A 15,934-nucleotide genomic window follows, 5' to 3' on the forward strand; every position below is an offset into this window, starting at 1 on the left:
GTGGGTGAGTGAACTCCGTTTGGAGAACCGCGCTGCTTGTCAGGGAAGAGGTTACCCTCCTCCTCCTTCTACTCTGCCTTCAGCCTGTGCAAGTATGTCTGCCAAAGGGAAGGCTCATTCTTTCCTTTACGCGGTTTGCGTGTCCTGTGGGGTCAGGCTGCCAAAGGCACAGGCGGGTAAATTTTGTGAGGCCTGTCAGTCGGAGCGCGCCCAGGAGCCCCCCACTGTTTCTGAACCCAGGGGTCAGGACCCTCCGGAATGGGCGGTGTCCTTATCGCAGTCTATGCTGTCCCTTACAAGGGCAATTGAATCCCTTCAGGGCCCGGGCAGGAACAGGGAGGGGGGTCTGCCGGCGGAGGAGAGCTCGTCCTCGTCTCAGGACCCTCCAACCATTAGAGGTCGCTCCAGTACCAGGCAGGCTCATATCAAGAGAGTTCGTTCCCCGTCGGCCGGACCCTCCGGGGCTTCGGCGGCGGGTAGTAGGGCATCCCGTTCCCCGTCACTGAGCGCTGGGAGCGATCAGGATGAAGGAGAGGAGGAAGAGGCCTGGAATCTAGAAAGTCTGGGGTTCCAGGATTCGGTGGACAGTCTTATTGAGGCAGTCAACCAGACATTAGAGATCGAGGACGATGCGCCCACAGTCTCAGGTCACAAGGTCTCTTTTAAGAAATCCAAGCGACCACATAGAAGATTTGCCACGCATCCGGAGTTTGAGGAGCTAGTCCAGAAACATAGAGATCATCCGGATAAGCGTTTTGCAATGCAAAAAGCGCTGCAGGCAAAGTATCCGTTTCCTCCTGAGCTCCATAAGGCTTGGGTAGAGTCGCCAGTAGTGGATCCTCCGGTATCACGTTTAGCATCAAGATCGCTATTGTCAATACCCAGTGTTTCCTCTATAAAGGACCCAACTGATCGCCTCATGGACGGGCTGGCCCGCTCGGTATATGAGGCAGCGGGGTCGGCTCTGGCCCCCTCCTTTGCGGCGACTTGGGTGGCTAAGGCCATGGTTTCGTGGGGGGACGCTTTGTATAAGGCCCCCCAGGACAGGGATCTGCCCGCGGAGGTCTTAGAAGTGGCAAATCAGATGTCAGGAGCAAGTGATTATCTTGTCAGCGCCTCACTGGACGCGGCCGAGTGTTCGGCGGTGGCGGCGGCGAATGCGATCGCCATTAGGCGTGCATTATGGCTGAGGCTGTGGAAAGCGGATTCTATCTCTAAAAAATCCTTAACCTCATTGCCGTTTCAGGGCAGTCGACTATTCGGTGAGAAGCTGGATAGGCTTATCTCAGAAGCCACAGGGGGGAAAAGTAGTTTCCTTCCGCAGCAGAGAAGTTGCCCGGCATTCAGGCAAACGCAAAGGCGTTTTCGACCCTTTCGTAGCCCCTGGGGGGGGACTTCGGCCAGGGCATACTCCTCCGCAAACGATGGCCAGAGTAGGGAGAAACAAGTCTCTTACAGGGCCAATCCGCTGGGTAGAGGCCGAGGCCATTTACCCAGAGCGAGGGGGGCCAAGCCCCAAAAACCTCCAGCTAAATGACTCGAGGCACTTCGTACCTACGGACGACAGAGTGGGCGGACGCCTACTAAGGTTCAGCCACGTTTGGGTCGCAGTGACACGCGACACTTGGGTGGCAGAACTTGTATCGTCCGGGTACAAGATAGAGTTTGTCGGACGGCCACCACAGCGATTCTTCCGTTCGCGACTCTCCAAAACAGATTCGCAGGCGGAGAGTTTGTTACAGGCTGTAACGTCGCTACAGCACAAGGGGGTCATCGCCCCAGTGCCGCAGGGCGAAGAGTCGCAGGGGTTTTACTCCAATCTTTTTTCGGTCCCCAAAAAAGACGGGACTGTGAGGCCGGTTCTGGATCTAAAGATCCTAAACAGATTCATCAGGGTCAGGCGATTTCGGATGGAATCTCTCCGCTCGGTCATTGCAGCCATGGATCCAGGGGAATTCCTGGCCTCAATCGATGTGCAGGATGCATATCTGCATATTCCGATATTCCCCCCACACCAGAGGTTCCTGCGATTCGCGATCGGAGGACGTCACTTCCAATTCGTGGCTCTGCCCTTCGGTCTGGCCACTGCCCCCAGAGTCTTTACAAAGATAATGGCGGTGGTCATGGCCATCCTGCATGCACGGGGCATAACGGTGTTACCTTACCTGGACGACCTTTTGGTAAAGGGGCCGTCGTTTCAGGAGTGCCAGGACAATGTCGGTATTACTCTGGATACCCTGGCCCGTCTGGGCTGGCTGATCAATTGGAGCAAGTCGTCCTTGGTTCCAGCCCAAAAAATCGTGTTCCTAGGCATGATTTTCGACACCTCCCGGGGGCTGGTGATCCTCCCTCGGGACAAGGCGCAGAAAATCAAGCAGGGGATACGGAACCTTCTACAGCCGGGCTCCAGATCCATCCGGTATGGCATGAGTGTGTTGGGCAGAATGGTGGCGGCGATAGAAGCAATCCCGTTTGCCCAGTTCCATCTCCGTCCGCTTCAGCATGCGCTCTTGGCAGCATGGGACCGGAGGCTGCTGTCTCTCAGTCATCGGTGCAAGTTGTCTCCGCTGGTACGGGGTTCACTCCGGTGGTGGACTCGCGACTCGTCGCTGGTCCAGGGGAAACCTTTTCCCCCGGAACAATGGTTGGTGGTGACGACCGATGCAAGCCTGCAAGGTTGGGGAGCAGTTTTCCAGAGTCACATAGCCCAGGGGCGGTGGTCAGTTCAGGAGATAGTTCTCCCGATCAACATTCTGGAGATACGGGCAATACGATTGGCCCTACAACATTTCCAGTGTTTCCTGAGACACCGGCCGGTGCGCATCCAGACGGACAATGCTACAGCGGTAGCATATGTCAACCATCAAGGGGGCACGCGCAGCCAGGCAGCCATGCGCGAGGTCGGACTGGTACTAAGTTGGGCGGAGAAGAACCGCGTGGTAATTTCAGCGGTGCACATTCCAGGAGTCGAAAACTGGGCGGCAGATTTCCTCAGCCGACAGGGGGTCGCGGCAGGGGAATGGTCCCTGCACCCCGAGATCTTTCAGCAGATCTGCCAACGGTGGGGGACACCAGACGTGGACCTTATGGCATCCAGAGAGAATGCCAAAGTACTAAGGTTTGTCGCTCGATCCCTCGATCCGCAGGCGATCGCAGCAGACGCGCTGGTGCTCCCGTGGAGCCAGTTTCGTCTCCCGTACTTGTTCCCCCCGCTGCCGCTGCTTCCAAGAGTTATCAGGAAAATAAGGAGGGAAAAGGTTCCAGCAATTCTGCTGGCCCCAGACTGGCCCCGGCGGGCCTGGTACGCAGATCTGGTCCAACTAGTGGTGGACGTACCCTGGCGTCTTCCAGATCGGCCGGACTTACTGTCCCAAGGGCCGATCTACCATCCGAACTTAGGGGCCCTGTGTTTGACGGCGTGGCCATTGAATCTTGGCTGTTAACACAGGCAGGATTCAGACGCGATGTGGCGGCCACGATGGTGAGTGCCCGAAAGCCTTCCTCGGCGAGGGTGTATCATCGAACTTGGGAAGTGTTTTTCCGTTGGTGTAGGGATCGTGAAGTGGCTCCTCTGGTTTTTTCGATCCCCAACGTACTGGCTTTTCTACAGGCAGGGCTGGACGCAGGGTTGGCTCCGAGTTCCCTCAGAACGCAAATCTCGGCCCTGTCGGTACTTTTCCAACGAAAAGTCGCTTCCGTCTGGCAGGTTAGGACGTTTATGCAGGGGGTCGCACATTTAGTACCCCCCTATAAGGCGCCGACGGAATCATGGGACCTGAACTTGGTGCTCAGAGCCCTTCAGGAGGCCCCTTTCGAACCATTGCAAGAGGTCCCCTTGCCTTACCTGTCCAGAAAAGTCGTTTTTCTAGTAGCCATAACGTCTATTAGGCGGGTTTCGGAATTGGCGGCCTTATCTTGTAAACCACCGTTCCTAACCTTTTATAAGGATAAGGTAGTTTTAAGGCCAGCCCCCCCCTTCTTGCCGAAGGTTGTGTCTGCATTTCATATCAACGAAGACATCGTCTTACCCTCGTTTTGCCCGGCACCGGTGCACAGGGTAGAGAAGGCTTTGCACACCCTGGATCTGGTAAGAGCCCTTAGGAGGTATGTGACGAGGACGGCGCCATTCCGCCGGACAGACTCTCTATTCGTGGTTCCAGAGGGACGGCGGAAGGGGCTCGCGGCGTCCAGAGCGACTTTGGCCAGATGGGTTCGCCTGACGGTCCAAGAAGCTTATCAAATCAGTGGCACGCCGGTTCCGGCAGGGATCAGGGCTCACTCGGCACGGGCAGTGGGGGCCTCATGGGCACTACGACACCAGGCTTCAGCGGAGCAGGTATGCAAAGCAGCTACCTGGTCCAGTTTACATACGTTTATCAAACATTATAACGTACATACCCAGGCATCCTCGGATGCAAGCCTGGGAAGAAAGATTCTCCAGGCAGCAGTTGCGCACCTCTAATCAGGGGCGCAAATTAGCATGGATTGGGTGAGCTAAGATCCCGCCCAGAGGACTGCTTTAGGACGTCCCACAGTCTCTGTGTCCCCCAATGAGACGAAGGAGAAACATGGATTTTTGTGAGTACTCACCGTAAAATCCTTTTCTCCGAGACGCTCATTGGGGGACACAGCACCCACCCTATCAGCCAGTTGGCATTTACTTATTTTGAGTTTTACAAATCCTTGTACAAGGTTTAGGGTGGCACCCTTTTTCAGACATATACTTTCTTGCCTGAGTTTAAAGCGCGTTCTCCTACTGCTTATGCACTAAACTGAGTTACGCCCGGCCTAGGGGCTAGGGTGTATGCGGCGGAGGAGGAGCTAACTCTTTTTTTGTACACTTAGTGTCGGCCTCCAGACGGCAGAAGCACACACCCACAGTCTCTGTGTCCCCCAATGAGCGTCTCGGAGAAAAGGATTTTACGGTGAGTACTCACAAAAATCCATGTTTTAGCTAAAAATCCACTCATTTAAAGTAAAAACAAAATTGCTCGCCACATGTTTATATCATTTAAGATAAATGGAAAGCAGTCACCGCAAGGAATAGTCATGCGCAAGGAGGCACATGGGACGTTACTGAAGGTCCGTGCCTACTTTCTATACACTACACTGTGTCACTTTAAAGGGGTGTTCCCAACTCAGACACACTCGCTTATTTTGGGAATGCGTTGGGAATATCCCTTTAATGAGCGAATTGATCAAATGCTGGCTGGACGGCGTGGGGGAGCCGGGGGTCACATATTTATTATGGAGTTTCCAGTAGTTATAAATTAATCCTTACTTAGCACCTATAAATCATCCAGTTTATTCAGAGCCGCCTGTTTACACGTCTGAGCTGGAAAGCTCCCAAACGATCAGGACAAAATGAACAGACTCACACCAGTTTTCACTAAGAAGGTCAACGAAAAAATATTCAATTAATCCCTTCACTAAGAGCCATTTAATTGCATAAATTGGCATGACTGCTTTTTTTTTTTCTTTTAGCGTAATGTAAATGAAGCAAATGGAACAAGGTGCTTATTATTAGGGGAAAGGGGCCCTTTAAATTATCGTGACTAGACCTGAGGTCGTTGTAAAAACTTACTGCAAATGTTCCTGAAAAATTATATATAAGAACGAAAGCAGGCTGCTACGGTCGGGGGGCGAAAGGGAAAAGGAGTATCAGCGGACAGACTGCATGATAAGACTATTCAATGTTGGCGTTCTTCAACCCTTTGTGTCTTGTTCACACATTGCACTTTTTTTTTTCCGTTGAAGTTTTTCCAACGACTTTTTTAAGTGTTGGTTTTCGTTCTGAAATCTCATGCACACGCTGCTTATTTTTTTTCCTTGTGGATTTGGACCAGAATAGCATTTTAAAAAAAATTAATATCTGTGGTACATTAATTCGATAAGCTTTTTTTGAAGATTTTTTTTCCCCCATTCAAATGAACAGGGGGAAAAAAAAAACGTGCATTTTCCAAAGCACTTTTCCTGCCAACACTCTTTGCCGGACGAGTTGTTGTTTTATAAGACACCATTCACTTTACTATATATTGCGTTGAAATGGTGATTTAAAAAAAAAAAAAAAAAAAATCATCATTTCACTTTTTTTCATTGTTACGATGCACTGGCTATAATAGTCTCCTGGTCAGTAAGGTGGTGTCGATACCAACAATGTATAGTTGCTGTTTTAAAAAATGTTTAACTTTGCAAAAAGTAAATTGAAAAAAATGTGGTTGGGCTCGTGATTTTTCCATACCTATATATATTTTTTTAATTTTTACATCATCATTGCTGCTCTGGCCTGTTGTACTTTCATTTTCTTGTCAATGCATTTTATGTGAGAGTAAGAGGAAAAGTCAATTTTGCATTTGGATTTATCTTTTCTTTTCTTTTACATTTGCATGGGGCCGTTGACTTGCATTTTGCAAATTTGATCTGCAAAACGGATCAAAGCTAGATATATTTCCTAGTTTTTATACATGTACAGTTGTTGTGCCTAAATGGGGAAACAAAAAATGTGAACAGGGCTCATTAATTCTAATGGTTCGATGATCTTTCTGTAAAATTCATATCCAAGAATGTGATGTGTGAAAGAGCCCTTACAGAGTTATGCTGTCCATATACTGTGGTATGCCATATAGACCATTAGTAAAAAGGGTAATAGTTGGCTCAACATTTTGAATCCTTAACATTATTCTTTATACAACATAGTAGAGAGAACCTGTCACCTACCTAAAAAAAAACAAAAAAAACACCATTTACCTTCAAATATAGGGTTAATCTGCTGGAAAATAGCATTTAAATCGTATCTGAGTTCACTTATTGGTGCAGTGGCTAAAGGGAGAAAATGAAGATTTATTCTCCCTGCAGCCGTTTGCTTCCGGCCATCGGTGCAGAAGCGGATACAGTCACTGCTTATGATATAGTGAGTGCAGCTGTCAATCAATGTGTGTGTAGTTCAAGCTGTCAATCAAATTGCCTGGAGCGATTACAGCGCCCTCGTGGTATAGCGAGCGGTGACTATAACCGCCCCTTGCTCCACCCCAATGACTGTAAACGAGCGGCTGCAGGGAGGATATAACTTTTAGGATGGCAGGCGTAATTGACCTGCAGGTTTGCCCTATATCAGTGAGTAAGTAGCTGTTTTTGGAGGTGACAGGTTTCCTTTGATAGAAACGTGACATTTGGATATTTTGTTTGTTTTTTCTTTCCTGTAGGTTGTGATTTCTCATCTCTTGTATTTTCAGTCCTTCTTCCCACCTTCACTTCTCGATCAAACATCCCCATACCTTGTCCTGGGAGTATTACAACATGTTCCAGTGTAAAGCTCATCTGGTGATGCGACTGATTGAGAATCGCATCAGTATGGAGTTCATGCTGCAGGTAAGTGGCATCAGACACAGAATACGTCACCTACCATATTCATTATTCGCTAAGCCAATTAGTAAAATATATTTACACTTCTGACACGTCCCATTTCCGGAGCTATCACTTTTGTAAGTGTGGGAAAGACAGGAGGTAAAACTGCCAGGACTGGAGAGTTCCTCTAAAGCTGCACATTGCCAGTGGGTGCCTATCAGTCTGTTGTCGGATTTGACAATACAAAATGCATTCATTATTAAATTGATCTCTTAGTCCTGATGAGACTGTTGTGGTTATTGTAAATATCCATGTCAGGCTGAATTACCCTGATATTAAAAGGAGCATTTATGGATTCCAGCTAGAGAAAGAGAGCTTGTGAGTCAAAATGTATTCAGTCTCCACCCAAGCTCGCTGACAGTAGGTTAAGATCTCAGCAGAGGTGAGGAGGGACACTGAGGAGCTGGCAATCAGGCTAAGTGAGATTAGATTCAGCCTCAACAGAAAGGAAGGACACTGAGGAGCTGGCAATCAGGCTAAGTGAGATTGGATTAAGCCTCAACAGGGAACTAGGGAACACTGAGGAGCTGGCAATCAGGCTAAGTGAGATTAGATTCCGCTAGAGCAGGGAGGAGGGACACTGAGGAGCTGTTAATTAGGCTAGGTGAAATTAGATTCAGCCGCAACAGGAAGGAGGGACACTGAGGAGCTGTTAATCAGGCAAAGTGAGATTAGATTCCACCGGAGCAGGGAGGAAGGACACTGAGAAGCTGTTTCTTAGGCTAGGTGAGGTTAGATTCAGCTGCAGCAGGGAGGAGGGACACTGAGGAGCTGTTAATCGGGCTAAGTGAGATTAGATTGCACTGGAGCAGGGAGGAGAGACATTGAGGAGCTGTTATTTAGGCTAGTTCAGGTTAGATTCAGCTGCAAAAAGGAAGAGGGACATTGAGGAGCTGTTAATCAGGCTAAGTGAGATTAGATTCCCCTGGAGCAGGGAGGAAGGACACTGAGGAGCTGTTCCTTAGGCTAGGTGAGGTTAGATTCAGCTGCAGCAGGGAGGAGGGACACTGAGGAGCTGTTAATTAAGCTAGTTGAGGTTATATTCAGCCGCAAACAGAGAGGAGGGACACTCAGGAGCTGTTTCTTAGGCTAGCTGAGGTTAGATTCAGCTGCAACAATGGAGAGACATTGAGGAGCTGTTATTCAGACTAAGGTCAGAGTCAGACGGCTGTATAACTCGTGCGAGAATCGCATCCCACTGCATGGCCTGGCCCAGCACCTCTTCTGACCTGAGCAGAACAGCATGATGGATTACTATGCAGCTGTCAAGCTCAGGTTAGGAGAGCCCACAGCCAGGATGAGATTTACGATGCGATTCTCGCACGAGTTATACAGCCATCTGACCCTGGCCTAAGTGAGATTGGATTCACCCGGAGCAGGGAGGAGGGACACTGAGGAGCTGTTAGCCTATGTGCACACAATGTGGATTTGTTGCGTTTCCGCAGCGTTTTTTCCGCTCTGAAATGCTCCAAAAATGCAATAGATTACTAAAGCAAGGTTAATCAATGACAATCCTGAAGTGTTGTGATCATGAGCTGGAATTTTCCGTCCTTATTTGCAGCGTTTTATTTTCTGCAGCATGTCAATTCTTATTTGCAGATCTGCAGCGTTTTTAACCCATTGACTTCCATTGCGTCAGTCAAATCTGCAGCAAAAATGCAGGTGTAAAAACGTTGGCGGATTAGCTGCAGATTTGCTGCCAAAAACGCTGCAGAATTGTCAAAGGAAGTGATGTGAGAAGGAGGAAGAGTGTATGGGTGGAGAATATGTGTGAGCGGAGAATATGTGCGTGTCTGTCTGCGTCTGTCTGCGTGTGTGTACCCATGCGATGAACAGCCCATAGTGATTATACTTAAGCGTCGTCTGATGGGACTACTACTCCCATCTGGGTATGTCTGCTGTCATATATAACAGAGACAGCATGAGCCGATGATGGGAAAATAGTCTCATCATCTGGCGCCTGTGTGCAATTGTAAAAAAAAAAAAAAAAAAATCAAAACATCTACATAATTACATACATATTCACGTACAAAGTACATACTCACCGAATACCTAATCTTCGACGCCCGCGTCTCCTGCAAGCAATCAAAAATAATAAACCAACATATACTCCCTGTCTGCCGTAGTCCTTTTAATACCAAGTGTCTCACGGCGATCTCACGTGTAGAACAGTCACATCGGGAGAATGTCGTGGGACTCTTGGTATTAAATGGACTACGTCGGACAGGATAGTAGTTATATGTTGGTTTATTATTTTATTTTTGTTGCAGGAGACGAGGGAGTCTGGGATTAGGTGTTCAGGAAGTATGGTAAATTAAGATTCAATAAAGGAATCTGTGTGAATATTCCAAATAAAGGACTTTATTCTGGCTGTGTCTTTATTTACCATGTAACTATAGGATTAGTAATGGATTGGTGTCTTATAGACGCCTCTCCATTACTAACCTGTGGGCTTGATGTTACCGGACAATACAAAGGTGACATCAACCCTACAAATATGCCACCGCTACAGGGCAAGTGGGAAGAGCGAGGCTAAGTGCCAGAATTGGTGCATCTATAAGATGCACCATTTCTGGGACATCTGAGAGCTAATGTTTTTAAAAGCCTGGGGTGGTTCCAATATCCGTGGCTCCTTCCCAGGCTATTAATATCAGCCCACAGCTGTCCGCCTAGCCTATGCTGGTTCGATTTTATAGGGGGACCCCATGTCAATTTTTTTTTCTGGGGTTCCTCTGTAAGCTAGCCAGTAAAGGCTAAGCAAACAGCTGTGAGTTGATATTAATAGCCTGGGAACCTTTATGGCTATTGGCTCTTTCCCAGAATATTAACATCAGCTGTCGGCTTTCCCTCTGCTGGATATGAAAATTATGCGGGAGCCCGCGCAATTTTTTTTTTTTTTTTTTTTTTTTTTAAATTTTTTGAAAAATAACAGATAATGCGTTTCATGCAGATTTCTGACAGTTGCTGTTTTGTTGTATCATATGTAGGTTAATTATGTTAATGCTCCTACATAGGTTGGTAACTGTGTGTGTGTCTCTTTATTTAACTTTTTATGTACCGTTTTATTAATGATGGCATCTGGCTGACACCTGTTCATTACTAAACCTCGGGCTTGGTATTACATATATATGATAGTCACTTATATTTGTTTTGTGTGTGTAAACATATGTGAACATGGTATGTAATGATATTATGGTCTTCAATGGAGAATGAAAAAGAAGAGGTTGAACAAGGAAATGACATCACTTTTTTATATATATCTTTATTTAGCTTACAAAAACGCATCAAAAACACAACAAAAATGCATAAAATATGTGTGGATTTTCCACTGCGTTTTTCTGCCAAGAGATGCATAAACCTTGCAGAAATTTCTGCAAGCAAATCCGCAACATATGCACAAAGCCTTAGTTAGGCTAAGTGAGATTAGATTCCACTGGAGCAGGGAGGAGGGACACTGAGGAGCTGTTAATCAGGCTAGGTGAGGTTAGATTCAGCCGTAACAGTCATGAGGGACACTGAGGAGCTGGCAATCAGACTAAGAAGGCAAATATTGTTAAACTTTCATGAAGATTTGTACAGCCATTCTGATGTGGATTTTCAAGTAAATACACCAGTTTCACCAGCTCTAAGAAGTGTTTATTAATGTTTGTCGCTTATATTGTGAATGTACAGCAAAGGATAATAAGTGCAGGTTGGGAATTGATGAAATCCACCACTTAGCATTTGCCACCGATGTCAGGTTTACAGAAATTGGGGGTGGGCACCGATGGCTGGATATATGGGAATGAGACTCATTGACTTTTCTTAAAAATGAAAGGTTTAGGCTCTTGGCCTCTGCATGTGAACAACATTGTTTCCATTCACTGACAGCAACAGAAGCTCCTTATTATTGTGAGTAATTGAAAAACAAAGTTGGAAAACTTGACATTATGCTAAAAGTAGCCACTAAATATTTATTTTGTGAATCAAGCATTTGAATTCATGGGGGTTTTAGGGGAAAACTCTTAAGAGATATCTTTTTTTATAAAGTATTTTATCAGCTGTTCATAGGATTTGGTAATAAATGTGTAAATACTTAGGACCACCATCTATCACTAGAAGAAGAAGAGGGATTGCGATGGGACCCCCCATTTCTAGTATTCCGATCCCCGGCCATCACACATTGCTCACCCATCTGTGGGGACCATCAGCGATCCCTTGAACAGAGACGTGCCCATCCATAGTCTGTTGGACTGTGATGGGACCCCCCATTCCTAGTATTCCAATCCCTGGCCATCACACATTACTCACCCATCTGTGGGGACCATAAGCTATACCTAGAACAGAGAAGTGTCCATCCATTGTCTGATGGGACCCCCAGCGCTAGTACATTTGTCCTCACTCCTGTGTAGAGATGATACATGTACTGTGCGGGCCCCCATGGCTTGATGTCCCCCAGTTACTGTCCGCCATGTCAATATTACCCATCTCTGCCATTTTCTATTTGACGTGTTAGATTTCAAGGAGCCATTGATCCCGTCTTTAATTCGTCATGGTTCGCACTTTTTGTAATTCTCCACATCGCCCACTCAGGATTAAGGGCAGACTATGTCACCGGCTGCCAAGAAGAACACTTGTCTTTCTTGTTAAGCGTTTGATCGACACACAAGCAATCGAGTGTTGTAGCAGACTAGGCTGACATTAGAGCGGCCTCTAACAGGATGATTTACTGCCGCGCCCTCCTCTGATTACAGCCTCCTATCTAGATGCATCCAAAATAAATGTACTGTAGTATTGACTCTGGCCCGGCATGTCGGAGAGTCGGCGAGCTCCCGTGGCTGATGATAGCACATTAACAGAAAAATCTATAGGATTATAGACTAGACGTGTGCGAACTGTTAACTTTTCTATTGCTTGTCCCATAACATAATTTTCTGTTTTCTTCCCATTTTTGGGGGGGTACATATCCTCGGAGAATTTGTGACATAATGGGGTTAGGCAGCGGCTATAATTTCTGCATCAGAAGGTGAGTGGCGCTATTAACATGGCATCCCGTCGTCCCCTTGGCTAATATTGTGATGGTCCGCCGGGTATTGTCCTACTCTCATTGATAAAAAAGGGACACGACCTGGATTGCCCTTTACAGTTACACCTCTCACCTCCCGATGTGGAAGTGGATAACGCCTTTTAAAGGTCATGTGTCAGAAAATAACCTATAGTTTGAAACAAGATTTATGTTAAAGGGGTTTTCTGGCATCTTTAAAAAAAAAAAAAAAAAATTACAGTGAGGATCCATCTGGATAAAAGAAAAGAATTTATGTTAACCTCGGTAATCTGCCACCAGCCTGACTGCTGCAGCTACTTATTGGCGAAAGAGTCAGGCTCACTGGAAACTAATGAAAGTCATAACCAGAAATCATAGCCAAACAACACGTCGGTCTGACCTAATGCGCCGAGGCTCCGCATGGGCTCGTCTATCAGTAGTGTTTTTGCTATCGTTCATGTTTGCAGCAGCCGTATTTTTCTTACATGTGTGGAAATGCATTCCACTTAGTATATGACCCTCATTGCGGATATTGCGAAAATAATAGCCGGTAGTCCACGATAGCCTCACATGAGGGCGACTGTCCTTGTTCTCGTGTTTGTGGGTAGGGACGGGCGATTAATCAAATTAATTCATTTGCCAATTGCATACTGCACTATTTTTGGCAGAATTGGGCGAAAAAATTTTTTTTTTTTTTGACCTGCTCCCACTCAGCACTATTTTACCATTGGTGGAAGCGGGGCTGCGGAGCTTTTTCATTGGGCAGAAAGCTCAGCGGGGGCCGTCCTGGAGAGAGAAGTTTACCTTGCCCTTGCTCTCATGTTTGTGGATAGGGCAGAGCAATTAATCAAATTAATTAATTTACCAACTGCATAATGCACAATTTTCAGAGAATCGGTCAGGAATAAAAACAATTTTAACCCGCCCCCAACTTGGCAAAATTTTACCATTGGTGGGAGCGGGGCTGCTGTTCTCCCTGATTTGGCAGAACAGCTCAGCGAGGGCCGTCTTGGAGATCAGCGTGCCTAGAATCTGATTGTACCGAGCAGCGGCGCATAAGTAGGGAACAGCTGGATCACAAATGGGCAGTAAACTGGAGATGTTGTGCAGGCGTCGCTCCTAGGACTCCAACTTATAAGGGTTGTCCCCTTTTATGTAAAGAAGGTCCACGACTTGTAAGCAAAAATATAAAAAAAAGTGTTTTACTCACTTGCCGGGTTCAGCGTTGAGTCTTCACCGCTGCTCCCGGTGTCTGGCTGTTGCTGCCTCACTGATGCCTTGTTGGTAGCACAGCAGTCAACCACGGAGCTCTATGCAGGACAATCAGTCAAGGCAGGCAGAACCGCTGAGCTTGGTGTTTGGCGGCAGCCCTAGATCATGGAAGGGTTAGTAAAGTTTTTTTTTGTTTTTTTTTAAGTTAGAAATTGCAGCAGAGTAACAAGATTTTCTGAAAGAGGAGAACCTCTTTAAAGACCTAAAACGATTTTTTTTTTTTGGTGTGTGTTTTTCTCTATATCGTCATAGTTGCTTGGCTTCCTTACCAGCTTTGTGGCATCACTTCCCAGGTGCCCTGCCAGTCTCTATATTCGGACCTTTAGTGATCCTGTGTTGTCTGCTTTCAAAAATAAAAGTAATACAGCAATAATCCACTTTTTTTTTTTTTCAGACCGGAAATACAAAAAAACAAACAAAAACCGTGATGTTTTAACTTACATAAACGCTGAGATCTTGCAGTTTTCCTATTCTCTGCCTAAGTAAAGCAGATTATTGGTACGCTGAAGTTTTGTAACTTTGTTTTATTTAGAACTAGTAGAATACCCGCGGCTTCGCTCCCGGAAAATATGTTAAATTGTCGGTTATGGTAGCTAAAGTATGTGGTCATTTTCACAACGTTCATCCTGTTGTTCAGATGTTTCCATATTCCTTGCTTCAGCCTGCCTTATCCGATTCTGGTGAAGACTACATTCCCGTTGCTCTGATGTCTCAGCTGCCTTACATTTAGCCTGTCTCATCCATTTCTTTTCAAGCCGCGAGTCACGTTGTTCACTTGTCTCAGCTCTTTGACCCAATTTTGCTTTCTTAGCTTTTTGGATGAACTTGCCCAATAGATGGTCGTTTTTTGGGCGGCATTTTAAAAAAACAGTCCTTAGTATTATGACCCTTTAGTGTTCACCTGACACTGATAAGAGATGTAATAGGATGAATTGTAAATACAGAGCAGCCCTCACACAGTATTACTATGACCTGAAGGAGCTCACATCTCAGTAATGAAAACCGCCTCACAGGCAGACTTGTCTAGTTGCCCATAGCAACCAATCAGAGCTCATCTTTAACTTTACCTCAGCAGCTTCAGTGATGAAAGCTCCCTGTATAGTAAGCAATAATGACAATCTTACTATGCGGCATTTTTCACCTGACAAATATTGCTGCTCAGTAATGTTTGTCCGTGTGCGTAGGGTGCATCCATCTGAGTGTGTTTGCATGCGTGTGTGGTCGTTGCTTGTGTGTGGTATGCATGTGGAATTTGTGGGGTGGTTTTTGTGTTATGTGTGTGTAGAGTGGTCTGGTGTTTGTGTGGTGTGTTGTGGCATTTGTGTGGTGTTAAGCTTGTGGGTTGGTGTATGTGTGCTGTCTGTGTGATGTTGTATTTTGTTTGTGAAATGTTTGTGTGTTGCGTGTGGTGGTGCGGCCCCTTTAGCAGCGACTCTTTTTCGACATCACTATAATCCGTCCCAACTTTTGTTTTCCCTTCAGCACTTTTACTTTCACCTTCACATTTCTCCATTATATGTATAGTGCCTAACTTTGAGGGCCCCAATCTCATGACGGGGGGGACGCTAGCGAGATGTAACATGCGCAGGATTCTGCTCCTGTGGGTGGAGAGGGGGCGTGCCAAATTTCACCCAAATCGGGCGAGAATTGTGGATTTGTATAGAGCGGGCTACTACAGATTTTGCGTTTTATATATATAGACTGGCACTGCCTTTATTTTGTGACGCATTTGCTGCTTCCTATTCTTTCTTTTGACATAGAATCACAGTGAGTGAGGGTGTATATTGTTATTTTTTTTATTTATTTGTATTATTTTAAACTTATCTGGACTTAAAAGTAAAAACAAATAGACACTAGCCTTGTACGACATGTAGCAGCAATTGGTCTTTTTTGTTTTTTTAAATATGTTCTTCTGTTGCCACCAAAAATAAATTGTAACGTGCAAATTTAAGTGCTCAGTGCACGGTTTCCCCCACTTGTATAGATTATGGCGACTCCTTCGCTTTCTCAGAGCCAGCGCTGTCTGAAGATAAACCTCCGTTACGCGTACAGTGTCCCTGTGCTGGAAGACACATCACTCTCTCCTCGCTGCTAACATTGCTCACTATACCCAAGTGTTGACCGTAGAGAGGAGAGTGTGAGGTGTGTGTGCGCTCCTGCACTAAAGTGTTGGCGCATGAGACAATTGGGTAGAGTGTGATTTGTGTGCTCACACTCACACTGAAGTGATAGTAA

At 46.3% G+C, this 15,934-nt stretch overlaps 1 protein-coding gene across 4 annotated transcripts in view; it reads left to right on the forward strand.

Moving 5' to 3' along the window:
* Window positions 1-15,934, forward strand: part of TAF2 (TATA-box binding protein associated factor 2) — a 238,472-nt gene that overhangs the window by 49,515 nt on the left and 173,023 nt on the right. For all 4 annotated transcript variants that reach the window (XM_073590239.1, XM_073590238.1, XM_073590241.1 and 1 more), the window contains exon 11: window positions 7,233-7,368. In XM_073590239.1, coding sequence (XP_073446340.1) covers window positions 7,233-7,368 — 136 coding nt within the window. The remainder of the gene's footprint in view (window positions 1-7,232; window positions 7,369-15,934) is intronic.

This window comes from Dendrobates tinctorius, unplaced genomic scaffold (genome assembly GCF_039654945.1).
Source record: "Dendrobates tinctorius isolate UK_male_01 unplaced genomic scaffold, ASM3965494v1 ptg000116l, whole genome shotgun sequence".
Lineage (NCBI taxonomy): Eukaryota > Metazoa > Chordata > Amphibia > Anura > Dendrobatidae > Dendrobates > Dendrobates tinctorius.